Source organism: Zosterops lateralis (assembly GCF_965231275.1).
Source record: "Zosterops lateralis genome assembly, chromosome: 30".
Lineage (NCBI taxonomy): Eukaryota > Metazoa > Chordata > Aves > Passeriformes > Zosteropidae > Zosterops > Zosterops lateralis.
Genome location: NC_139790.1, coordinates 1,059,337 through 1,084,731, shown reverse-complemented (window position 1 = coordinate 1,084,731; position 25,395 = coordinate 1,059,337). Strand labels below are relative to the sequence as shown.

The 25,395-nt window shown below is 50.6% G+C and overlaps 1 protein-coding gene across 1 annotated transcript in view; it reads left to right on the top strand.

Annotated features, from left to right (window-relative positions):
* Positions 1-25,395, top strand: part of UNC5D (unc-5 netrin receptor D) — a gene marked incomplete at its 5' end in the record, with an annotated part of 94,252 nt that overhangs the window by 53,240 nt on the left and 15,617 nt on the right. Inside the window, 5 exons of the mRNA XM_083880569.1 lie at positions 7,399-7,579; positions 8,300-8,467; positions 8,876-9,040; positions 20,265-20,450; positions 22,889-23,266. Coding sequence (XP_083736695.1) covers positions 7,399-7,579; positions 8,300-8,467; positions 8,876-9,040; positions 20,265-20,450; positions 22,889-23,266 — 1,078 coding nt within the window. The remainder of the gene's footprint in view (positions 1-7,398; positions 7,580-8,299; positions 8,468-8,875; positions 9,041-20,264; positions 20,451-22,888; positions 23,267-25,395) is intronic.

Sequence of the window (25,395 nt, the reverse complement as noted above, 5' to 3'; positions counted from 1 at the left end):
GGAGGCCCCACCAGAGGTGACTCTGAAATTCTTTAATGGTTCAGGGGATGTTCTGCCCCTGGGCACGGAGCTCAACACTTCTTTTAGTTGTAAACAGAATTAAAGGGGATGGTGGGGAACTGAGAATCCGCTGCCTGATGAGTTTAGAGCTCAGTGACACGGCGAGTTCATGTTGGGAAAGGTGGGACAGGAAGGGCTTGTGGATATGATTGTCTGGTAAAGAAATACTGGAGGTGTAAAACCTGTGAGGGAAATAGAAATGAAGGGCAGCTCTGAGATGTGATCATGGCAGGCAGGAAGACGGCGATGAGCTGGAGATGGGTGGAAGGACAGAAAACAAAAGGCCCCAAGGGTGCAGCCCCTCTCCACCCTGCCAAGGCATCAGGGAAAAGGGGGATAAGAAAAGTCTCTTTAGAGTTTAGAATACAGGATGATGTGGTGATAGAGCAGTTCTCATGGGCTGCAGGCAAAGTCTGTAGGGTTTGTATCTGGCGCCGGTTGGTCACTGTAAATTAGAATATTCAACACAAAAGGAGAGAGAATGGATTGGAACAAGGTCCTCGTGCTCTTCTACTCTTCCACCTCTCTTGGTCCTACTCTCTTGCTCTTCTACCTCTTTACCCCTCTTACCCCTCTCAGCTCTTTTACCTCCCTCACCTCACCCCGTCTCTCTCTCCCTCTCTCTTTGGGGTTCCCTCCAGCCCAGGCTGGTGGCTGAAGGCAAAGCCCTTTTTACCCACCACCCTTGCAATAAACCCACGTGTTTCTAGAATATCTCAGCTCTGCAGAGTTCCTTCTCCCTGCCCTCCACAGATGCTTTTACACATTTCTTAGCCAACAGTTGTATTTCTGTCGAGGTTGGGGTTAAATTCTGTTCACAGAGTGTAAAAGAAGATGATTTTTGAACGGATCTAAAGGGTGCTCAGTGATCCCTCAGGTCCCTCCCAGCCCAGGTCACTCTGTGACTCCTGTAAGGTCTCACAGTTGCATTATTGAAAAGATAATTTAATTTTTAGCCTCCGTCTGGAGGCTGCTGAGGAAAAGGAACATCATCAGGTATCGATGATCCCGCAGAAGGCGAGAGGATGGTGAAATCACAGCCTGAGAAGGCTTTGGTTTCAATTACTGAGAGTTTCCTGTGATGATTCCCTTATCTCCAAGCATTTCCTCTATCAGTGTCCATCAGGACACCGGGACAGCAAAACCCTGCAAGCACCATCAGCCTTATCTAGAGAGGGGTTTTCGGTGTCAGCAGCTCTTTGATTACTGCCTGTTATAAATGATTAGAAGCCAATCCAAAAATAAAAGAATTTATTTAGCGATTTTCCAAGATCAATTTAAAAAAGCCACAATAAAATGGGACGATATCAATCCAGTCTTGGGTGGACAGGGTGACAGCATCAAGGGTGCCATCCAACCTTGCCCACAAATGCTGGGTCTGTACAGCTTTTATACAGTTTTTCTGTCCAGAGGCTGCGTCTATTGAAAGTCCAAATATTCATTTCTTTATTCCCTAGTTAGGTTTTGAAAGGGTTTTCCATAAGTATGAAAGACGTCCCAATAATCTTCCTTTGGGGTTCTGATTTTATCATCCTCTGGATCCTCCACCAAGATTGATATCAGGTTTGATATTGACCTGATATCAGGTCTTGAGTAGCCATGAAGTGGAAGTCCATCCTTGATGGTCACCTCCAGTCCGGCCCTGTCATTTCTGTTGCAAATTTTGTGGTTTCCCAGCTGCACAAAATGGGCCTTGGAATCCTGGAGACACCCTTGAGCAGCTTTTAATAGTCCAAGCTTTTAATACAATATTTTATACAGTAATTTACACACTACATCTATCACACTGCACGAATATGTTTTATTATATCCAAATATCTGTGCAGTTTCAAACCAGTTCCAAACCAGTTTCAAACGAGACCCGAGGATTTCTCTGTATCAATTCGGAGTTAATTTAGCAAAACAAAAAGTGGGGTTCACCTCCAGTGGTGAGCTTTGTAGGGACAGGAATTAGAGCAGGATTGCTGTGTGTGTGCTCTGTCCCATCCCTGATGACCTTTGGGGTTATTAATTCTGATTTCTTCCTTGTTTGTGCATGGAGATAAAAAAAAACAGTGCTCCAGTTAACGGTAGACAATCCAAAAATAGGGATGAAGATGAAATTCCTTTGGGATCTGGTGGTGTCTTCACCGAGCAGACAAGGTACCATTAGCAGTGGCATTTTCAGGAGTGGCTCCTCATCCCAGGGACCCAAAATAGCCCGGCTGAGTCAGCTCCTTGCCCACCTCTCCCACTAAAAATTGATGCACACGTCCAGGCTGTCACCTCTCCCTTTATATCAACTCAAAATCTCATTTTAATTGCATTTTGAGTCACCCCCTCCCATGCTGGCCCGGCTTCCCCCCTCTGGATCCTCCATGGGTGTGGATATTTGGGATTTTGGAGGGAGCAGAGCTCACAGGGAGGAGCTGTGGTGGCCACAAATGAGGATTTCTGCCCTTGCTGGTGGATTTTGTGCAGCAAAACCTTCCCTGCCTGCTCTGGGAGGGAAAAAACAACACAAAACTGGGTGTGAGCAGCACTGGGGGGTCTCAACTGGTCCCTCTGGCCACCCCCAAGTGCATCCCCTCAGGGCAGAGCCTCCTCCAGCCTCCCCAGCACTGATTTATGGGTTAGTCAGCGTGTCAGATTCCTGTAATGAGATTATATATTCAATCTAATGAAGGGAAAATATGCTTACCAGCCCGGTGTGACAGTGCTGTGATTAAACGATTTGAGAACAGAGTTCTCTCGGTGGATTAATTTAAAAAAAAAAAAAAAAAAACCCGCAGCAGGTAGAGCTGACCTGTTCTGGATGTTGTGATGGGCTCCAGCACTGGATTAATGGCTTGTGATGGTGTTGATAAAATAAAGATAATAAAGGCAGGGAGGAGTGTGTGCAGCCCTTGGGTTTGTGTTAAATCCATGCTGGGGGAGGTTTCCCCTCCTGGTGTGAGTCTCGGGGTGGAAAGGGAGATAAAATGTGACAGAGGGGCAGAGGCAGCTGCCCTGCCCATCCTCATCCTCATCCTCATCCTCATCCTCATCCTCATCCTCATCCTCATCCTCATCCTCATCCCCATCCTCATCCCCATCCTCATCCTCATCCTCATTCCAGCTGCAACAGCGACAAAGATTCCTCCAGTCTGAGATTTTAGGAGCAGGAGTTCTGTGTTAGAGGAAGGTGAGGAGGTTTTTTGCTGTTTTTCCACTTGAGGGAGAGACAAAACCATCACAAGAGCCCTTTGTGTGCCCTGAATCACCTTCCCCATCTCAAACCCCAGAGGTTTTATCTGGCATCATTCTGGTTGTCCCCTGGGAGGAGCTGGCACTGTCCCTGCACTGTCTGTCCTGTCCCTGCCCTGTCTGAGGTGTGGCTGTGCCTGGGACTGACCACGGGGCTGGTTTTATGGGGCAGCAGAGGATGATCCCAAAGCAGGGACAGGATTTTGTCTGCTGGACCTCCCAAATCCTCACTGTGCCCACCAGGGCTGGGAGCTGCCTCGGGGGTTAAACCTGGGTGGAATCTCAGACAAAGTCACCAAAAAGAGCCAAAAATTCCATCCCAGCTCTTGGGAAGTTTGAATATCCAGTAGAGATGCCGGTGAGAGACTCTGGGTTTGTTTTCCAGGGAGGGGAATTCTCTAACTCCCATAATCTGCCCGGGCCCACTGTGCCCACCAGGGCTGAGAGCTGCCTCGGGGGTTAAACCTGGGTGGAATCCCAAACAGGGTCACCAAAAAGAGCCAAAAATTCCACCCCAGCTCTTGGGAAGTTTGAATATCCAGTAGAGATGCCGGTGAGGGACTCTGGGTTTGTTTTTCAGGGAGGGGAGTTCTCTAACTCCCATAATCTGCCAGGGCCCACTGTGCCCACCAGGGCTGGGAGCTGCTTCGGGGGTTAAACCTGGGTGGAATCTCAGACAAAGTCACCAAAAAGAGCCAAAAATTCCATCCCAGCTCTTGGGAAGTTTGAATATCCAGTAGAGAGGCTGGTGAGGGGCTCTGGGTTTGTTTTTCAGGGAGAGGAGTTCTCTAACTCCCATAATCTGCCCGGGCTCTGGTGCTGAGCTGATTTGACTCTGATAATGCCATAAGCCGGCCTGTGATAATTGCCTTCTGTAATTGGGGCGAATTGATGATGATGCTAATTGGGCTGCTGCCACCCAGAGAGGGGCCGAGTTAACCCCTGCCTGCCCGGAGCTGTAATCAGCCCTCCTTGGAAACTGAGCCAGGGGGGTCAGCCCTGAGCAGATTGAACTCCAGAGGAAAACACACAGGGTTTTCTTTACAAACCTACAGCATTTTATAGCCGGTTTGAAGTCTGGTTCCAGATCATCAGGGTAATTCTTAGAAGGAAAAGGATTTAATTCCGTTACAAGCAGTTGTGTGAGCTCCACGCTGAGGGAAGTGAAGCTCTGAGGAGTTTTGAGTTTCCTCTTCAGACTCTGCAGCCCAGACCTCCACAGCTCATCCCAGTGGGGAGATGTTTGAGGTTCCTGGCTGGTTTTATTTCCCCTGGTTGTTTTGTGAGTGTTTGTGCGGGGGCTGAAGCCTCCCAAAGGTCACATCCCTGCCAGCCACAAACATCTTTTGTCATCACGACTCCTTTAAATGTATTTTTATCCCATAAATCCGTCCCTTGGTCCTCCCGTCTTTGAAAGGCTCCATCTGCTGAGGCAGAGCAGGGGGTGGCCTGGGATAAACCTGGTTTTCTTCAGGGGAAGGGGGGCTGGAGTTGAGGGGAGCCCTGGCAGTGCCATCCTCCCTGAGAAATCAGGGTTTGATCTCACGTCCCGACACTTTGGCGTTTATGTCCCGTCTGTTTAATGTTCTCCCTTTTGCTGGGATCATCATTCTTTCAAATGCTCTGCTTTAATGCAAATGTTTTAATGTTTTCTGCTCGCCACATTCCCAGAGTCAGCAAACACGGGATTCAGCAGGTGAGGGTGACAGGGAACTTCCCCAAAATTCCCCCCTGGCCCGAGGAGAGTCAGAATTTATAAAACACACTTGTGAAATAATGAACTCTGGGAAATGCTGGCCGTGTTTGTCATTTCTCTGCCCATTTCACTGCACATAAAGTGTGCTCACCATCGAACTCCTGTCACTTGATTTATGCCCATGCGGCTGCTCCATAATTTAAATTGAATTCCTAATTTCTGTGCTGAAACCCCCTCGGATAATTACTGCTAAGGTTAACTGCAGAAGGGGAACTGAACGGTGAGTGGATTAGCTGGTCGTTCTGTGTCTTAGACCACAGGAAAAGGGAACATGATCCAGGGATATTGTCCAGGGAAGGCTTTGGCTTGGCTGGAAAAGGTTTGGCATAACTAGAACACTCTCCAGGGATACTATTCAGGAAATGGTTTGGCATAACTGGAACACGCTCCAGGATATTGTCCAGGGAAAGGTTTGGGATGGTTGAAACGCACTCCCAGGGTTTTTATCCAGGGAAGAGTCTGGCATGGCTGGAACACAGTCCAGGGATATTGTCCAGGAAATGGTTTGGATTGGCTGGAACACACTCCAGGATATTGTCCAGAGAAAGGTTTGGCATGGCTGGAAAAGGTTTGGCATGGCTGGAAAGGGTTTGACATGGCTGGAACACACTCCCAGGGTTATTATCCAGGGAAGGGTTTGGATTGGCTGGAAAAGGTTTGGCATGGCTGGAACAGTCCAGAATATTGTCCAGGGAAGGGTTTGGCATGGCTGGAACATACTCCATGGATATTATCCAGGGAAAGATTTGGCATAACTGGAACACACTCCAGGATATTGTCCAGGGAAGGGTTTGGATTGGCTGGAAAGGGTTTGGCATGGCTGGAACAGTCCAGGATATTGTCCAGGGAAGGGTTTGGCATGGCTGGAACACACTCCCAGGGTTATTATCCAGGGAAGGGTTTGGATTGGCTGGAAAAGGTTTGGCATGGCTGGAAAACAGTCCAGGATATTGTCCAGGGAAGGGTTTGGCATAACTGGAACACACTCCAGGATATTGTCCAGGGAAGGGTTTGGATTGGCTGGAAAAGGTTTGGCATGGCTGGAACAATCCAGGGATATTGTCCAGGGAAGGGTCTGGCATGGCTGGAACACACTCCCAGGGTTATTATCCAGGGAAGGGTCCGGCATGGCTGGATTTAGCACAGTTTCTTGGCCCCTGGAGCTGTGCCCAGGCTCTGCAGGCACGAGGGCAGTGTCCCCTGGCTGGGAGGGACAGCTGGGTACAGGAGGACAGAGAGATGGCAAAGGCACCACAGAGCTCCAAATTCCCCATTCTCCGTGTGAAACGTGTGAGCCTCGCCCTCAGGTGACTCACACTTGCACAGAGGTGTCAAATCACGGTTTAACTCCCTGCAGGATGAGGTGGGCCAGGGCTGGAGCCTCTTCCAGGTGGGTTTGCAGCCCTTGGCCGGGCTGTGCAGGGCTGGATCCATCCCAGCCCAGCCGGGAGTGCTGCTGTGGAGGGGAATCTGCTGCCTGGCACCAAACCTAATTGGCTCCGATGGTCAGCGCTTGCAGATTTGTTTAGGAACTGGAAAATGTACAAATTGCAGCCCATCTGCGCAGAGCTGAGTGCTAATGAATGCCTGCAGCTACCACAGCCATAAGCTCATTACCACAAAGTTCCAAGTCCTTCTACAAGTTGCTAAACAAGGTTATTCATCTGAAGGGAGTGGAGAAGGGAGTCTGACTGCAGGGCACAGCCAGAGCTCCTCCAGATCTGGGAAAGCTGTTAAAACAACCCCCCTGTTCTCTGGTCTTTTAATAGAATCCGTTGATTTTTTTTTTATTTCTATTTTTAATTTTGCTCCCCTGTGACAGCAGCCTGCCATGCCTTAACTATTTTCTGTTCGCGTTTGGAGCGGAAAGGCGCCTTGCAGGCGAGTGCTGGGTGTGCTCAGAGACGTGGGGTGGTGAGCTGGGGAAGATGGATGGGAACACCTCGTGCACAGCATTTCAGGGGGTTTATGGAGCGTGGCAGCAAACACTAATGGCCTCTGTTCTCAGGGTGTTTGTGTCAGCTGGGAATCCGTTATGATGACTCTGCTCTTCCTCCGTGTGCCCTGTCAGGCGATTTCGTCTTCCTGTTTCTTCACAAAAAGTGGAATTAATAACCCCTATTATCTATTTTATAGAACTGGTCGTTGTCCAAGTGTTTGAGCATCCAATGCACAGTGCAGGAGCAATGTGTAAAAATATTTCCTATTCTCTCTTGGCTGAGAGTTTATTCTGTGCTCCTTCAGGGAAAATCAGCTTTTCTAAGTTACCAGCCAAAGGAAGCACTTCCCCACCCAGTTAAGGAGGTGATGAGGTCCCTTTGACCTGCCCCACGTTTCCCTGTGCTCCCCCCTGCCAGGTGGAGTGGCTGAAGAACGAGGAGCCCATCGACTCCAACCTGGACGAGAACATCGACACCAGGGCCGACCACAACCTCATCATCCGCCAGGCACGACTCTCCGACTCGGGCAACTACACCTGCATGGCGGCCAACATCGTGGCCAAGAGGAGGAGCCTGTCGGCCACCGTGGTGGTCTATGGTCAGTGACTGACAGGGGCTGGGGGCCTGTTGGTCACCATGGTGGTCTATGGTCAGTGACAGCCACTGTGGTGGTCTATGGTCAGTGACAGGGGTTGGGGGCCTGTTGGTCACCACGGTGGTCTATGGTCAGTGACATGGGCTGGGGGCCTGTTGGTCACCATGGTGGTCTGTGGTCAGTGACAGGGGCTGGGGGCCCGTTGGTCACCATGGTGGTCTATGGTCAGTGACATGGGCTGGGGGCCTGTGGTCACTACAGTGGTCTATGGTCAGTCACAGGGGTTGGGGGTCTGTTGGTCACCGTGGTGGTCTATGGTCAGTGACAGGGGCTTTCTTCCATTCATTTAAAAACTTTTTATTCCATCTCATGTGAAGGGTGAAGCAATACAGGTGTTACAATTCAAGCCATCACAATCAGAAGCCAAACTATTTCCTAATTACAATCCATTATAAGTGTTTCTTTTGCCAAACAATGCTGTTAATGCCTTTTCACACATTTCCCTTTCCCTACAAACCCATTCCCCACATTTTCCCTTTCCCTACAATCCCATTCCCCACACTATCGCCGCTCCAACCCAAACCTGGCGCACAGTGGATCAAACCCGGCGCACAGCGGATTTTCCAGCCCAGCCCTTCCCACCAGGATATATTTGGGTTTTTTTGGTTCTGGGGGGGCTCTGTCTCATCCCCACAAACCTCCCCCCGTGGCGGTGTCTTGCAGTGAACGGGGGCTGGTCCTCGTGGACGGAGTGGTCGAGCTGCAACGCGCGCTGCGGGCGGGGCTGGCAGAAACGCTCCCGCACCTGCACCAACCCCGCGCCCCTCAACGGCGGCGCCTTCTGCGAGGGCATGTCCGTGCAGAAAATCACCTGCACCTCCCTCTGCCCCGGTGAGTGAGTGCCCCCCTGGGCAGGGAGGGCTCTGGGGGGAGAGAATTCCCACATTTCCGTGGGAAGGGAATGGGAAACGCAGCCGCGGTTAGGCTGAGTGTAATGTGGATGTGGGTGAAATGCCAGGCTGGAATTAACCCAGTGCCAGGACAGCCTCTGGCTCAGGGGAGACATCAGGGACCTGGGTGGGGGTCTGGGGTCAGTTTAGAATGGGGAGCCGATATGAACAACACCAGAAACACAGAAACCCGAGCTGAGAACTTCGTTAAAACCATTATTTATCTCGCGAAAGATGTTTTAAAGTATATTAGACATGGAGTTATGGAGGAGAGAGGTGAAAGCAGCGCTGCTGCAGGACTTTTTGGTGACAGGGGCAGAACTGACCATGTCTCCCCTTGCCCCGGCAGTGGACGGCAGCTGGGAGGTGTGGAGCGAGTGGTCAGTGTGCAGCCCCGAGTGCGAGCACCTGCGGGTGCGCGAGTGCGCGGCCCCGGCCCCGCGCAACGGCGGCAAGGACTGCGAGGGCCTGAGCCAGGAGTCTGAGAACTGCACTGAGGGGCTCTGCATCCAAGGTGAGCATTCCTGGGGGGCTCTGGGATCTGCCTGAGGTGGGCTGGGGGCCAGGGAAGTGGTGCAGGTGGGGCTCTTGTGTCTGAAAATAGAGATTTTTTTTTCCGTGTGGTTTTCCGTGTGGAGTTTGAGATTTTTCCGCGTCGTTGGATTTGTCTTGTGCGGTTTTTTTGCCTGTGGGTGATCAGGTGGTGCTGAAATCTCAGATCCAGGGGGTTTGCAGGGTGTAACTCCGACCTCCACATCCAAACTCAGCCTCTGCCTTTCCTTACAAGTAAAGCCCTCCCAGGAGAGCTGCGGGTGCAGCCACCGGTCAAGGTCGGAATTTGTTGCTTTTGCTGCCTCTAAGAGGAGTTAAACCCAAATCTGCAGCTCCCTGGGAAAGGCTGTGCCCTTCACCAGTGTCTGGGCAGCATCTGGCACTGGGAAGCTGCTGCTGTTCCCAGCACGGGGAGCTGGGCTGAGCAGCCCTGCAGCTGCACAGGCTCCAAACACGGCAGGAATTTGTGATTTTTATCCCTGCCCTGAGCCTGCTCCCGTCCCTGTGGAGGGGCTGTCACCTCGTCAGGTGGAACAGCAGCCCTGGGAGCCATCAGGAGTGCCAGGGCTGGGGATGTAAACAAGGATCTGTCTGTTTGCTGTAACGTTGTGTTTAACCAGCCCTCTGTCCTTGTTTCCATGGTTCTGCATTTTTCTCTTCTAAACAAAATGAACTCTTTATTTATTTTTTTTTTTTCTTTTTTCCCTGAGATTTTAATGCTTTCCCAGTGGCAGAGAGCATCCTGTGTTTTTATTCAGGCTCCAGAGATACCTGAGCTGAGACCTTCAGTCAGATTTTGCTGGGGTTTGGTGGGAGGGAGCACTCAACACTCTGCCTGTAGATCCCAGCACTCAAAAAAATTCCCAGGGCTGCAGAACAGCTCCAAGGTGTCCAAGGACAGAAAGGAAATTCAATTTGTTTTTTTTTTTTCCTTCGCTGTGTTTGAAGAAAGAATAACCAGAGAGGGTTTGGGAGCTTTGCCATTCACTCAGCCCTGGGGGGCTGTGCTGATTTTGGGATGTTTCTCCTCCCTGTGCATTGATGAACCATCCCTGCATCAATCCCAAATCCATCCCAGTGTCCTTTAGCATATCCGTGGGCAGCAGGATGTGTGGGAAGGGTGTGAGGAGCAGCTGAGGCTGCACGGGGGGGGCTGTGACAGCCAGAGGGGACCTGCCACCCCCTCAGCTCCATCTGTGGTGTCCCCAGGGCCAGGTCAAGGTGGCCCCACTCAAGTCACTGCCTGAAGGAACACTGTGAGGGGAAATGTTCCTGTCCTGCCCCAAATTCCCTCCTTTTTCCCCCCTGTGGGGTCCTGGGCAGCCCGGGGGTCACTGCACATCCTGGGGACACAGGGACAGGGCCAGGACTGTGCCAGGAGCCTCTGGCATGGAGGGAGCTGGGGCAGCTCTGCCCTGCCAGGCCTTAGGGGCTCACACCAACTCATTCCCTCCTTCCCCTGGGTTGGAGTCACAGAATCCTGGAGTGGTTTGGGTGGGAAGGGACATTAAAGCCCTGAAGTGCCACTCTCCTCCAGGGACACCTTCCCTGGTCACCTTCCATGGACATTTCCATACGGGCACCTTCCGTGGAAACCTTCCATGGGGGCACCTTCCATGGACTCCTTACACAGAAACACCTTCCATGGTCACCTTCCATGGCCACACCTTCCATGGCCACACCTTCCATGGCCACACCTTCCATGGCCACCTTCCCTGGACACTTCCATGGCCACCTTCAATGGTCACCTTCCATGGAAACACCTTCCCTGGTCACCTTCCATGGACACTTCTCTGTTCCCCTTCCATGGTCACCTGCCATGGAAACACCTTCCATGGTCACCTTCCCGTGTCCCAGGTGGCTCCAAGCCCTGCCCAGAACCCCCAGACTCTCCTCCAAGCCTGGATTTGCCAGGGTGGATTTCTCTCTCTCTCTCTCTCTCTCTCTCCTGCAGAGGTGAAAGTTTTCTCTTTGCTCATTAGAAGAGAGGGGTTTTGTGGTTTGTTTTTTTTTTTTTTTTTTTTTTTGAGAGCTTTTTGTTTTACTTTTATCTGTGCCTCTCCCTGTGGGTCCAGCTGGTCTGGAGTGCTCCGTGTCTCCTGCTCCCTCCATCTCCAGGTGTGACCCTGCCTCTCCTCCCTGGCTCCAGCTGTCCCCGTGTCCTTGTGCCACGCTGTTTTTAGGGCTGTGATTGCTTTCCCAGCTAACAGGAATCACTGCAATTACCCTATTTTTAAAAAAATCTCCTCTCCCCTGTTCATCTTCCAGTATTGTGACTTTCCTGCTCCGCTCCTCGTCCCGTGGGGAATTGTGGAGGAAATGCAGCCCTGAGCCACGGCAAACCAATCTCTCGGAGGTTTTTTTATCAGGCACAACTCATTAACTTTGCTCCTTCTGTGAGGCAAAAATAGAAACGTTCCTTTGGCTGACAAATAAGGGCTGAGCTCAGAGTGAGGACAGGGATGGAGGGTGCCAGGGAAGGACCTGGCTGGGAAAATCCTGATCCTGGGTGTAGGATCATCCATGGAGGGCAGGGAGAGGGAACTCTGCAGAGCTGAGATGTTCTAGAAACACGTGGGTTTATTGCAAGGGTGGTGGGTAAAAAGGGCTTTGCCTTCAGCCACCAGCCTGGGCTGGAGGGAACCCCAAAGAGAGAGGGAGGGGGTGAGGTGAGGGAGGTAAAAGAGCTGAGAGGGGTAAGAGAGAGGTCAGAGCAAGAGTAAAAGAGTGAGGACCTTGTTCCAATCCATTCCATCTCCTTTTGTGTTGAATATTCTAATTTACAGTGACCAACCGGCGCCAGATACAAACCCTCCAGACTTTGCCTGCAGCCCATGAGAACTGCTCTATCACCACATCATCCTGTATTCTAAACTCTAAAGAGACTTTTCTTATCCACCTTTTCCCTGATGCCTTGGCAGGGTGGAGAGGGGCTGCACCCTTGGGTCCTTTTGTTTTCTGTCCTTCCACCCATCTCCAGCTCATCCCCGTCCTCCTGCCTGCCATGATCACATCTCAGAGCTGCCCTTCATTTCTATTTCCCTCACAGGTTTTACACCTCCAGTATTTCTTTACCAGACAATCATATCCACAAGCCCTTCCTGTCCCATCTTTCCCAACACTGGGGATGAACGTTCAGATCTGGAGGCAGGGAATGAATTGGGGATAAAATGGATCAACTCTGAGTTTCTTCATTTGATCCCTGAATGAATAATTTGGGAATAACCCCAAGACACCCCAGGGGAACATCCCAGTGCTTGGATCCCTGGGTGGATCCTGATGGTCCTTCAGGGAATTTCTCCTGGAAGAGCTTTTCCTTCAGGGAATTTCTCCTGGAACTTGTAACACTCCTGCAGATCCAAACTTGGCTGCAGGAGGAGGAGGATTCCTGTGGGGTTTGATGAAGATAAAAAGGATTTCCAGAGCTGCCAGATCGATTCCCTGGGATGCAAAGGCCGCTCTGAGCCCAGGCAGTCCCAGGACCTCCCTGGTTCCCTCCTGTTTGTTCTCTGTGTTTATTCCCTCCCAGTATTCCCAGTTGGAAGCTTTGCCAGGGTGGATTTCTCTCTCTCTCTCTCTCTCTCTCTCCTGCAGAGGTGAAAGCTTTTTCTTTGCTTAATAGAACAGAGGGGTGGTTTTGTTGTGGTTTTTTTTTGAGAGCTTTTTTGTTTTACTTTTATCTGTTTGCTTTAAAGTTATTTTTCCTGACTTCAAAACCTATTGATTTCCTCCGCCAGCGCCCAAAAACCAAAACAAACAAGCAGGGCTGACCTGCAAACATGTTTTTTTTACTAATGCAGCCCAAACAATCACAAAACAATCACAAAATCATTTCCTTTTCCATTTTCCAAGCAGCTCTGCCGCCGTTGCCAGGAGGCTCCTGGCTCCAGGAATCTCCATTTCCATGGGAAATGCTTTTCCCTCTGCAGTTTGGTGCAAATAGGGAAGAGTTTGGGTGGTTTTGTGCCTCATTTTCCTGCAAAATCAACACCAACCTCAGGCAGGAAAAAAAAAAAAACCAACAAAACTCGTCCCAGCAGGTTTTTGGCAAAGCCAAAATCCAACCATCTTCTGGGTTAAGTTTTTTTCTAAATTGAGCATCAAAGCATCAAAATGAAGAGGAGGAGCCTCGAAATCCACCTGAGTCTCTCGATTTTTAGGGATTATAAATATATAAAATTGGCAAGTTTTAGGTTATAAATTTGGCAGGTTTTAAGTTATAAATTTGGCAGGTTTTGGGTTATGAATTTGGCAGGTTTTAGGTTATAAATTTGGCACATTTTAGGGTATAGATTTGGCAGGTTTTGGGTTATAATACTGGCAGGTTTTGGGTTATAAATTTGGCGGGTTTTAGGTTATAAATTTATCAGATTTTAGGTTCTAATTTGGCAGGTTTTGGGTTATAAATTTGGCAGGTTTTGGGTTATAAATTTGGCAGGTTTTAGGTGATAATATTGGCAGGTTTTAGTTTATAATTTGGCAAGTTTTACTTATAAATTTGGCAGGTTTTAGAGTATAAATTTTGCAGGTTTTATGTGATAAATGGTGACTCAAGTGCTCTACATAAGGGAGGCAAGGAAAGTTCATCTTTGAGAGCTTCAGTCCCATAAAAAAACCCTTTTAATCTCATATTTCCATCTGCTGGGGGCACACTAAAGTGTGTGTTCAAACACACACAGAGAGGTGCCATTTATTCAGGTATTTAGGTACAAAAAAGTGAATAAAATGGGCATTTTTGTATCTTGTAACTGCTTTAAGTGCCCGTCACCAGCTTTTCCCCACATCAAAACACACAAAGGGATCGTTAATTCTGACCCGAGTCTCTTTGCCAATGATCCACTGCGAGTTATTGAACTTCCTTCTTGCTGAGGTGTAAATAAACAACAGCATCCGATAGAGCCAACAAATAACCTGAATTAACCAAGTGAGAAATTGCTGCGGAGGAACTTCCTGAAAGGGATTTAGGAAAAAAAAAATAATGGGAAAAAAAAAAATAAAAAAAAAATAAAAAAGAAGATGAAGAGAAAAACATGGACAACATTAAATATTCATATTGTCAGCAAACGAGGAGAAAATGTTTCATTTATAGAGTGAGACAGAAGCAATATAGGAAATAGATATGCTCCATGTAAATTTATTAAGTGCAACTTTCTCTCTCTCTCTCTCCCTCTCAGATAAAAAACCTCTTCATGAAATAAAACCCCGAAGTGAGTTCTTTTTTTTTTTTCTCCTGTAAATAAGATTTTCCCCATCTTCTCTGCCGTGTGGGTTATTTGTTTAGGAGCTGAGTAGGAGCTGAGGTTTTATGAGAGGCTTTAGAATCTGCTGAGAGCATCTTTGGCACAGCCCTGAGACCCCTCTGAGGGTCAGCGTGAGCCAGGGGAGTGCTCGTCCTCATCTTCATCTTTATCCTCATCCTCATCCTCATCCTCATCCCCATCCTTGTCCTCGTTCTTGTCCTCATCCTCATCCTCATCCTCATCCTCGTCCTCATCCTCATCCTCATCCTCGTCCTCATCCCCATCCCCGTCCTCATCCTCGTCCTCATCCTCATCCTCATCCTTGTCCTCATCCCCATTCTCGTCCTCATCTCCATCCTCATCCTCATCCTCATCCCCATCCCCATCCTCATCCTCATCCTCATCCTCATCCTCATCCTCATCCTTGTCCTCAGCAGTTTGTGTCTGACAGGGAGCCCTGTGGGCTTGAGATCCATCCCTGGGGCACTTGGATCCATCCCTGGAGCACTTGGAGTCAGGAAAAAAGGAATTAATGAAAAAGTTTGGGGTTCTTGGCTCTGAGCTCGCTCAGGTCCCTCCTATCCCCCCTGGAGGGGGTTTCTGTACCTGTCCCTGTGCCTGGGGATCCATCCCTCGAGCCCTTGGATCCATCCCTGGAACACCTGGAGTCAGGAAAAACAGAATCAATGCAGGAGTTTGGGGTTCTTGGCTCTGAGGTCTCTCAGCTCCCTCCTGTCCCACCTGGAGGCTGTTTCTGTGCCTGGGGATCCATCCCTGGAGCACTTGGAGTCAGGAAAAAAGGAATCAATGAAAAAATTAGGGGTTTTGGTGCAGGTGTTGGGGTTCTTAGCTCTGAGCACGCTCAGCTCCTCATGTCCCACCTGGATTCTGCTTCTGTGCCTGTCCCTGTGCCTGGGGATCATCCCAGGGCTGCTCTGGGGCTCCTGTCCTGCCCCTGCAGCTCAACAGGCCTGGGGGTGGAAAGGGCTCAGCTCCACCCTGGGGCAGGGACACAGAGCTCAGCTCCTGCTGCTCCCGGGGCAGGAGCTGCTCCAGGACTTCCTGACTGCTCAGGGATCCAAAATCAAAGCCAATTAGGAGGATAACTGAGGGACAACCTCTTGTACTGACTGATATCTTACCCAAATCCCTGACTGGTGATCCTTGTGCTCCAAGGATGAGAAAGATCCAAAATTAAAGCCAATTTTGACAATAATTGAGAGACAACATGTTTCACTGACTGATCTCTTTACCCAAGTCTCTGACTTGTGGTCCTTGTGTTCCAAGGGTGAGGAGAAGGATGGAAATCAAAGCCAATTATGATGATAATTGAGGGGCAATATATTTCACTGACTGATCTCTTACCTGAATCCCTGGCTTGTGGTCCTTGTGCTCTAAGTGTGAGGAGAAGGATCCAAAATTAAAACCAGTTTTGAAGATATTTGAGAGACAACAAGTTTCACTGACTGATCTCTTACCCAAGTCTCTGACTGGTGATCCTTGTGCTTTAAGAGTGAGGAGAAAGATGCAAAATCAAAGCTAATTATGAAGATATTTGAGGGACAGCCCGTCCCACTGACTGATCTCTTATCCAAATCTTTGACTGGTGATCCTTGCACTCCAAGAGTCAGGAGAAGGACTTTGGCCCGTGGCAGTGATGGGGAATTTGGGAAGGGGATCTGGAGGAGCCCCGGGGATGTCCTGCCCTGACCCAGGGTCTCCCCTTCCTGCCAGAGCTGGTGAAGTGGGGCCCTGCACCGCTCTCCTCGTAAATGAGATAATTTAATCAATTACGTCTCCTAATGCGCTAAACCAAATGTTTCATTTTCTGCTCCTGCACATCTTAAATTATCTTCAGGTGCTTTATGAAACTTAATCATAGTTAATAGAAACTTCATTACCATCAAACGCGCCTTCAATAGATGTTGTGTAACAGTGGCAGGAGGTGGAGTGACAAATGGGCTGCAATTACCACAAACAGGGATCCTGGAGCAGAAAGGGATAAAAATCTCGGTGTTTGCCAGGCTTTCTCCCACCCCGGGGGCCGGGAGGATGATGCAGCTCATTAAGGAGTAATTGGCGAGCTATAAATGTTTGCTTTTCTCGTTTGTTTGGTTGGTTTCCGCTTTTGTTCCTTTCTGGGGAAAAAAAAAAAATCCAAATAGAACCTCAGTCCTCCCCCTCAGATTTCCCACGCCTCCCTCCTTCCCTTAATGTCTAATCTCTCATGAAAGGAGTTCTCCAAAAGAAAAGATCAGAAGGTGAAGAGGCAAAAAATTACTTAAAAAAAAAAAAATCAAAAAACAACAGTGGTTGTTTCTAAAGAAACACCAAAATCCTGAACCAAAAATAAAAGCTCCTTTCTGGTGGAGTTTTGTTCCATGGGGATAATTCAGGGAATACCGAGTCACTCTGGGCTTTGCCCTTTTAACATAAAGCCGTTTAAAACCCCACTAAATCCTGAAAAGGATCCTTTGCCTGTGATCTCTGTGCTCCCCTGAGGTCTGTGCTGGGTTTTCCCGGCAGTTCTGGGATCACCGGGGTGACTCTGCCAGGTGCTCCAGGGGAGCAGAGCAATTCATCCCCGGGAAGGAACCTCGGGCAGAACTCCTGTGAGAGCCTTTCATCATAAAATTTATAGACCAGAGTCCAATTCGAGCTCTGGAGACACTTCAGAGTCAATGAAAAGAAAATTCTTCTCCGCAGAAAGGTTTTGCTGAAGTCCAACCGCTCCCATTTTTTTTTTTTTTTTTTTTTTTTTTTTTTTTTTTTTTTTTTAATTCTGTGCCCTCCCTCTCATCTTTAACCCATGTACAAGGGTTTAACAGCGGGAAAGTGGAATTGCCTGACACAGGAATCGATGGGAAAGGAGATGCTGCAGCACTCGAGGAGATTTAGAGCCAGAAATTGCAGTTACAGTGAGGAGCGGCAGGAGATCAGCCTTTGGGGTTCTCCCCCACTGCTGTTCCTGGGGGCTGGAAGCTTTTCCTGCTGTTCCCATTTCCTGGGATATTCCTGTGTTACCCCTCCCCTTAGAGGGGTGACAAGTTGTGACGTGGTGTGGACCCTCACAGGGGACAGCAGGTACAGCAGGTCAGACATGGAAGGCTCTTTATTATCTGACTCCAATTAACTTATATACATTTTGTACAGAGGGCCAAGATTGGGAGGTCACAACCTCCTGACCCCATTGGTCACTGTGACCATCAGTCAAATTCTCCTCTCAGAGAACAACTATGCAAAACTTACTGATAATTTCTAAGAATACAATATTGTTTACATGAAGCAGCGTGAGAATCAGGCTGCAAAGGTTCAAACACTCGAAAGCAAGAAATGCAGGGGCGACAGGTGTGGACCCTCCCAGGGGACAGCAGGTACAGCAGGTTAAACATGGAAGGCTCTTTATTATCTGACTCCAATTAACTTCTATACATTTTGTACAAAGGGCCCAGGTTGGCCCAAGGAGGTCACAACCTCCTGACCCCATTGGTCACTGTGACCATCAGTCAAATTCTCTCTCAGAGAACAAGAATGCAAAACATACAGATAATTTCTAAGAATACAGTATTGTTTACATGAAGCAACATGAGAATGGCTGCTGCAAAGATTCAAACACCTGAAAGCAGGAAAGTCAGGGGCGACAGGTGTGGACCCTCCCAGGGGACAGCAGGTACAGCAGGTCAAACATGGAAGGCTCTTTATTATCTGACTCTAATTAACTTATATAGATATAAGTATATAAGTACTTATATAAGTATATAAGACTCCAATCTGCTTATATACATATATACAGAGGGCCCAGGTTGGCCCAAGGAGGTCACAACCCCCTGACCCCATTGGTCACTCTTACTTTCAATCAAGTTCTCTCTCAGAGAACAACTATGCAAAACATACAGATAATTTCTAAGAATACAATATTGTTTACATGAAGTGGCGTGAGAATCAAGCTGCAAAGGTTCAAACACTCGAAAGCAAGAAAGTCAGGGGCGACGTTCCTTCATCTCTCAGACTCGCTGATTTATCACCCCGACAAGGCAGGAGGGGCAATTCACAGTCTCATAATTTTCCTGTTCTAAAGCAGTGATCCAAAGGGAGGAACTGAAGACTCTTTGTGGTGCAATAACCACGAGCTCTCTGCGTCTCCCCAGGAAGGGAAAGACCCCAATTGTTCCCAGGTTTCTGGAGATCCATCCCCTCCCTCCCTCCTGCCTCCTTCCCGGCTCTAATTACCCGCAGAAATTAAGTCAACAATAGCGTTTCATAATTAATTCCCTGTTAACAACGAAGCAACGCGGGAACAGGGAATTGGACGGAATAGGAATGTGATTATTGTCTGTGCTTCCCTTTCTGCACCTGGTGCTGGGGAACAGAACGGAGCCGTGGGATTGGGATCTCTGGGTTGGGGTTTGGGTTGTTTTGGTCTGATTTGAGACGTTTCCAGTTCGTTTTCCAAACCTGGGGGTTTGCATTTCCTTTCATCTCGACACTCTGAAGTTCCCTGTTCGTTTTCAAAAACTCAGCTAAAATGAAATTATCTGGCTTTCAGCAGGAAAAGCACAACAGAAGCCTCCTCCCAAACAGTAATTAAGTAATTTCCATAATTGGCTATTTATTAAACGCTGATTTTAACTTTTCACCCTATTTCTGTGCAGTGCAGTTCCTTTACTGACACTGAGCACTCTGGATTTCCCAGTTATTTTTTGTTGCTCTCCTTGGCAATAAATAAATCAAATTTTTGTTCCTGGGGCTCTGCTGGGCAGGAGAAACCCCCAGCAGGACCCAGCCCGTGCCCAGGGTGGGCTCTGAGCTCCCTCACCCTCCCTGGAGCTGGGAATTCAGGGACCCTCTAAATGCCAAATGATTTAATTCCATGGGTCCCAAATCCCAGCAGATGGAGGAGAGCAGGATGGGATATTTGAATTATGGAATATTTTGGAATTATGGAATATTTCAGGGTTAATTTGGGTTCATCCTGTCACTGCAGTGAGTTCCTCCTCTCTCTGCTGTGGAGGTTTGGGGTTTTAGGGGGTTGGGTTTGGGTTCCTGGCTGGGTGCAGCCCCAGGGGGTGGGTTTGGTGTCCAGGACCCCCCAGAGGCTGAAGGTGCCCCCCAGGGGCTGTGGGGTCACCTCGGCTGGGCTGGGAGGGGATGGAGCTGCTGCTGATCCCAAAGGTCACCCAGCGGAGACGGGGGGAAGGAGGGGGATCCCCATGTCCCCCTGTATACCCATGTCCCGCCATGTCTCCCTATGTCCCCATGTCCCCCTATGTCCCCCTATGTTCCAGTGTCCCCCATGCCCCCTTGTCCCCCTTGTCCCCCCATGTCCCCCTGTCTGCCCATTGTCTTTGTGTGTCCCGTCTCCCCACGACCTCTCATGTCCTCATGCACCCCATGTCCCCCCCTGTCCCCCCTCTCCCCCATGTCCCTCTGTCCCCCCATGTCCCCCATGTTCCCTGTGTCTCCTCATGTCCCCATGCCCCCCATGTCCCTCCATGTCCCCCTGTGTCCCTGTGCCCCCCTGTCTCCCCATGTCCCCCCATGTCCCCCTGTGTGTCCCCATGTCCCCATGTTCTCCATCCCACCATGTCCTCCCATGTCCCCATGTCCCCCCATGCCCCCCTCTCCCCCCATGTCCTCCTGTCCCACCATGCCCCACCATGTCCCCAAGTCCCCTGCGTCCCCCCTGTCCCCCATGTCCCACCATGCCCCCATGTCCCCCATGTCCCCACGCCCCCCATGTTCTCCTGTCCCCCATGTCACTCCATGTCCCCCCATGTCCCCCATGCCCCCCTATCCCCTGTGTCCTCCTGTCCCCCCATGTCCCTCCATGTCCTCATGCCCTCATGTGCCCCCACACCCCCTGTCCCCCGTGTCCCACCATGCCCCCATATCCCCACACCCCTTGTCCCCCGTGTCCCCTGTCTCAGAGGCTGTTGTGTCCCGCAGACGTGGAGCGCGGCGGGGACATCGCGCTGTACTCGGGGCTGGCGGCGGCGGTGCTGGCGGTGGCCGTGCTGGCGCTGGGGGTGACGCTGTACCGGCGCAGTCAGAGTGAGTACGGCGTGGATGTCATTGATTCCTCTGCACTCACGGGAGGCTTCCAGAGTTTTAATTTTAAAACAGTCAGACAAGGTTAGTGTGGCGATTTCCTTTTCCTTCTCTGCGCAGCCCCCCAAGGCTCAGGCCCCTGCTCTGGGGAGGGGGTTTGGGGCAGCCAGGGACAGGGACAGGGACCCTGGAATTGGCTCTGCTCTGTCCCACAGACACAGAATCCTCCCTGGCCACACTCCAGGTGCTTTAGAAATGCTCCTACACCGATTTAGGAGAACCTCAAACCAAAGCAAAGCGGCCAGATCAGAGCAAAGGCCCTGGCCACGCTCCAGGTGCTTTAGAAATGCTCCTACACTGATTTAGGAGAACCTCAAACCGAAGCAAAGCGGCCAGATCAGAGCAGAGGCCCTGGCCACACTACAGGTGCTTTAGAAATGCTCCTACACCGATTTAGGAGAAGCTCTAACCAAAGCGAAGCTCAAACCAAAGCCAAGCTCTGCCAGGTCAGAGCAGAGGCCCTGACCACACTCCAGGTGCTTTAGAAATGCTCCTACACCGATTTAGGAGAAGCTCAAACCAAAGCAAAGCGGCCAGATCAGAGCAGAGGCCCTGGCCACGCTCCAGGTGCTTTAGAAATGCTCCTATACCGATTTAGGAGAACCTCAAACCAAAGCAAAGCGGCGGGATCAGAGCAGAGGCCCTGGCCACACTCCAGGTGCTTTAGAAATGCTCCTACACCAATTTAGGAGAAGCTCAAACCAAAGCGAAGCTCAAACCAAAGCAAAGCTCTGCCAGGTCAGAGCGAGGCCCAGCAGCACAGGTGTGGTTTCCTCCTGCTCTCAACCACAGAGCTCTCCTCACTCCAAGAAAATGGATTTATTCTCTCACTGACACTCTGAGACCCCCCAACTGGAAGTGTTCTGCAGCCTGTTGCAACACACAGACCCCAAAATCTGTGAGAAATAAACCTCTGCAAGGCTGGACCCCTAAAACCCTGTGAAATATTAAAAAAACCCCCACCGGCGGCATAAAATACGGACAAAACATTTGCTAAAAGCAGCGCTCAGGTTTTCAGGAATGTGATTCCCTTTGAACAGGAAGGTGGGGAGGGAGAGGAAGGGGGATGAAAGCAGAATGTTTATTGATTCCCTGCTGCCAGTTCCCTACCTCAGACCTGCCGGATTGCGGGTGGGCGGCCGCGGGGGCCGCGTGTGAAAGTGTCCCCGTGTCTCTGTTCTCTCCTCAGAAAAGGGAAATATGTCGCAGAGTTTGTTTTGGGGGGGTGTGTTTTTTGTGGTGTTGTTTTTTACAGTTTCTTTATTTCCTGGAGACGTTCCTCACCGAGCATGACTTGCAAGAAATTGGGGGAAAAAAAAGGGGTTTGGCAGAACAAGGGCGTTTGAAGGAGGTTCATTCATCTATTGCTAAATCCAGACCTTTAATTAGGGCTCTGTAAATCTCAATGAATGTCTCAAGCAGGAACGTTTTTTTTTTCCTTTGTGGTTCGGTCTGAATCTTGTTTGGAGTCTGGGGAATTGTTAGCTTGGCTTTAATGCTAAAAAACCTTTCGTTCTGGATGCTCTGAAAATCCCCGACTAAAACAAGCAGAGGAAAAGACCCCACCACAAAATCAGCCCAGCCGGAGGATTCAGGCCCTAAATCCGTCCACTCCTTGTTTTCCAGAGTGTTTTCTGAGGTAAAATGCCTCAAAATGAATAACTGTGGTGTTTTCCTCTGCATCACTCCTGTCCCAGTCCCCCTCAGGCACGAAGTTTTGGGTTTTGTGTAAAAGGTCTGCAGGAAGATGTTGTCACCCGGTGGGGTTTGATGTAAGGAGAGAAAACAACAAGAGAGGAAAAAGGGCAAAAAACACAAACGTGAATCCAAAACAAAGGAGGTTCCTCCTTGGATTCCTCAGCCTGGAGCTGCCTGAGGTGTGGCAAACACCGGGAGTCAGGTCTCTGCACCTGAACAGGAACTCAGCCCAGTTCCTGTGTTCTCTGACGTGGCCAGGGCTGATTCTGGGCTCTGAGAGCTCGGGGAGGGCAGAGCCAGTGCCAGAGGGGACGGGGAGGGCTTGGGGAGGGGTTCCTAAGGTGTCTTGTCCATCCACACCTGTCCCTGTCCCCACAGGTGACCCCTGTCCCCACAGGTAACTCCTGTCCCCACAGGTAACCTCATCTCCTGTCCCCACAGGTGACCTCTGTCCCCACAGGGTAATTCCTGTCCCCAGAGGTGACCCCTGGCCCCACAGGTGACCCCCATCCCTGTCCCCACAGGTAACTCCTGTCCCCACAGGTGACCTCCATCCCTGTCCCCACAGATAACTCCTGTCCCCACAGGTGACCTCCATCCCTGTCCCCACAGGTAACTCCTGTCCCTGTCCCCACAGGTGACCCCTGCCCCTGTCCCCACAGGTAACTCCTGTCCCAATAGGTAACTCCCTGTCCCTACAGGTGACCCCCGTCCCTGTCCCCACAGGTAACTCCTGTCCCCACAGGTGACCTCTGTCCCCACAGGTAACTCCCTGCTGCTGAACTCGTCCCTGCAGCCCGAGCTGACGGTCAGCAGGACCTACAGCGGCCCCATCTGCCTGCAGGACCCCCTGGACAAGGAGCTGATGACGGAATCATCGCTGTTCAACCCCCTGGCCGACATCAAGGTCAAGGTGCAGAGCTCCTTCATGGTGTCCCTGGGCGTGGCCGACAGGGCCGAGTTCCCCGGCAAAGCCCACCCTGGCACCTTCCCCCAGGGCAGCCCCCGGCCCTTCGGGACCCTCCAGGCCAGGAACAAGGCCATGTTCATCCAGAGCCTGGCCTCCATCTCCAGCAGCAGCCAGCTCAGGAGCTCAGCCCTCTTTGGACACCTGGGGGGCCGCCTGGTGGTCCCAAACACAGGTGGGTGTCTCCTTTCTGCTGAAAGAACATCAAAGAGTTCGAGATCAGGCTGCCTGATGTGGTGTTTTATAATTAAATTTATAAAATAAAAGGCAGGAAAGAAGAATTGGGGGCCTCGTTGATGCAAATTTTGGGGAGTAGGGCACGTTGCCCACACAGGACACGGGTGATCAGAGAGAAGCCTGGGCTGAGGGCTGGAGAGGCATTATGCCTCTTTGAGCTGTTTTAAATTACTGCCTCTCTTGATGTCTTCGGCATGAAAGTCACATTAATCAAAGCTGTGCCTGGCTCAGATCCCGCTCCAAAGGAGAGGCTCCCCGGGAAGGGTCGATTTGGGATCTTCTGTAAGGGGATCACGTTCCTGCAGCAGCCCCAGAGCCCTGCCTGGGGACACAGGGACAGCAGCCAGGCCTGGGGACATGGGGACAACAGCCAGACCTGGGGGACACAGGGACAGCAGCCAGGCCTGGGGACATGGGGACAACAGCCAGACCTGGGGACATGGGGACAACAGCCAGGCCTGGGGACATGGGGACAGCAGCCAGGCATGGGGACATGGGGACAACAGCCAGACCTGGGGGACACAGGGACAGCAGCCAGGCCTGGGGACATGGGGACAGGGGGACAACAGCCAGACCTGGGGGACACAGGGACAGCAGCCAGGCCTGGGGACACGGGGACAACAGCCAGGCCTGGGGACATGGGGACAGCAGCCAGGCCTGGGGACACAGGGACAGCAGCCAGGCCTGGGGACACGGGGACAACAGCCAGGCCTGGGGACATGGGGACAGCAGCCAGGCCTGGGGACATGGGGACAACAGCCAGGCCTGGGGACATGGGGACAGCAGCCAGGCCTGGGGACATGAGGACAACAGCCAGGCCTGGAGACAGGGGGACAACAGCCAGATCTGGGGACATGGGGACAACAGCCAGGCCTGGGGACAGGGGGACAGCAGCCAGACCCAGGGACAGCCCCACTACCCACCAGGCTCCTTCCCCTCCTGTTTTCCCCTTTCTTGGAGCAAAAACCTCCCCAAATTCCCACAGCAGGGGTTTTCCTGCCCCAGGCTGGGCACTGGGCTGTTCCCTCTGCTCTGTGTCAGGAGTTTTGTCACCTCAGGGCCCTGTGGGACGTGTTTCAGACCCTCAGGGTTGTTTGGGAATGAGCTGAGCAGCAGATCAGAGCCCAGCCAAGGCTGTGGGGTCACGGCCCTGCAGTTGTACCCCAGGGCTGTGTTTGCATCCCCCCAAATCCCAGTCCTTGCCTCGGGCATTTTTCTCTCCTCAAAAAGCAGCACAAAAATCCAGACACCCCATTGCCAGCTCAGGGGTTATCACCCCCCAAACCCCAGTGACATTTATTCACTTTAAACGCATCTCTGTTTTCGTTTGTCCAGTGGCTCCAGGATTATCTGCTGCTCCCTGGCTGGATTGGATGATTTAGAGCTTTATCCTTCCTGTCCCACAAAAACAGGGGCTTTAAAAGGTTACCATAAAAAAAAAAAAAAAAAAAAAAAAAAAAAAAAAAAAAACACAAAACCAAAAAAACCAAAAAAATCGTGGTTTGTGTTTGGAGAGGATTGATAAGAGTGACAGCCCGGGCATTGCACAACGTGGGGAATGTTTTCCTCTCTCTCTCCACAGGCTGAGGAGGGAACACTGCAGAGTTTAAGGCATGAATTAAGAATTCCCTCACACTGTATATTTAGCTGCTTTATGTAACGACGGTCCCCCATCAATTAGATTATTAAAATATGTATTTGGTCCACTCAAAATTTATGTAATTCTTGCAGCCCTTTTATGTAAGATCAGCTGTGCCGAGCAGTTGTGAGTTCCAGGGTGATGGAGCCGGTGCCTCGCCAGGCTCAGATGCAAAGCCAAGCACGTTGCCCTTGTGGGAGAGAGAAAAAAAGCAATTTAATTCCAGTGGGAAACTCCCCTGATAACTTCTGAGCTACTCTGGTGGTGCCAAAGGAGAATGGGATAACCTGGATGGAGGAGTGGGATGTGTGGGGACAGAGGGGTGGAAGAGATTCCCTGGGATGCCACAAGGATCAGGTTTGGTTTCAAAGCTGGAAAGAGGCAAAGAGCCTTCAAGAGGCTCTTTGGGAAATGAGACGTCTTTTCCT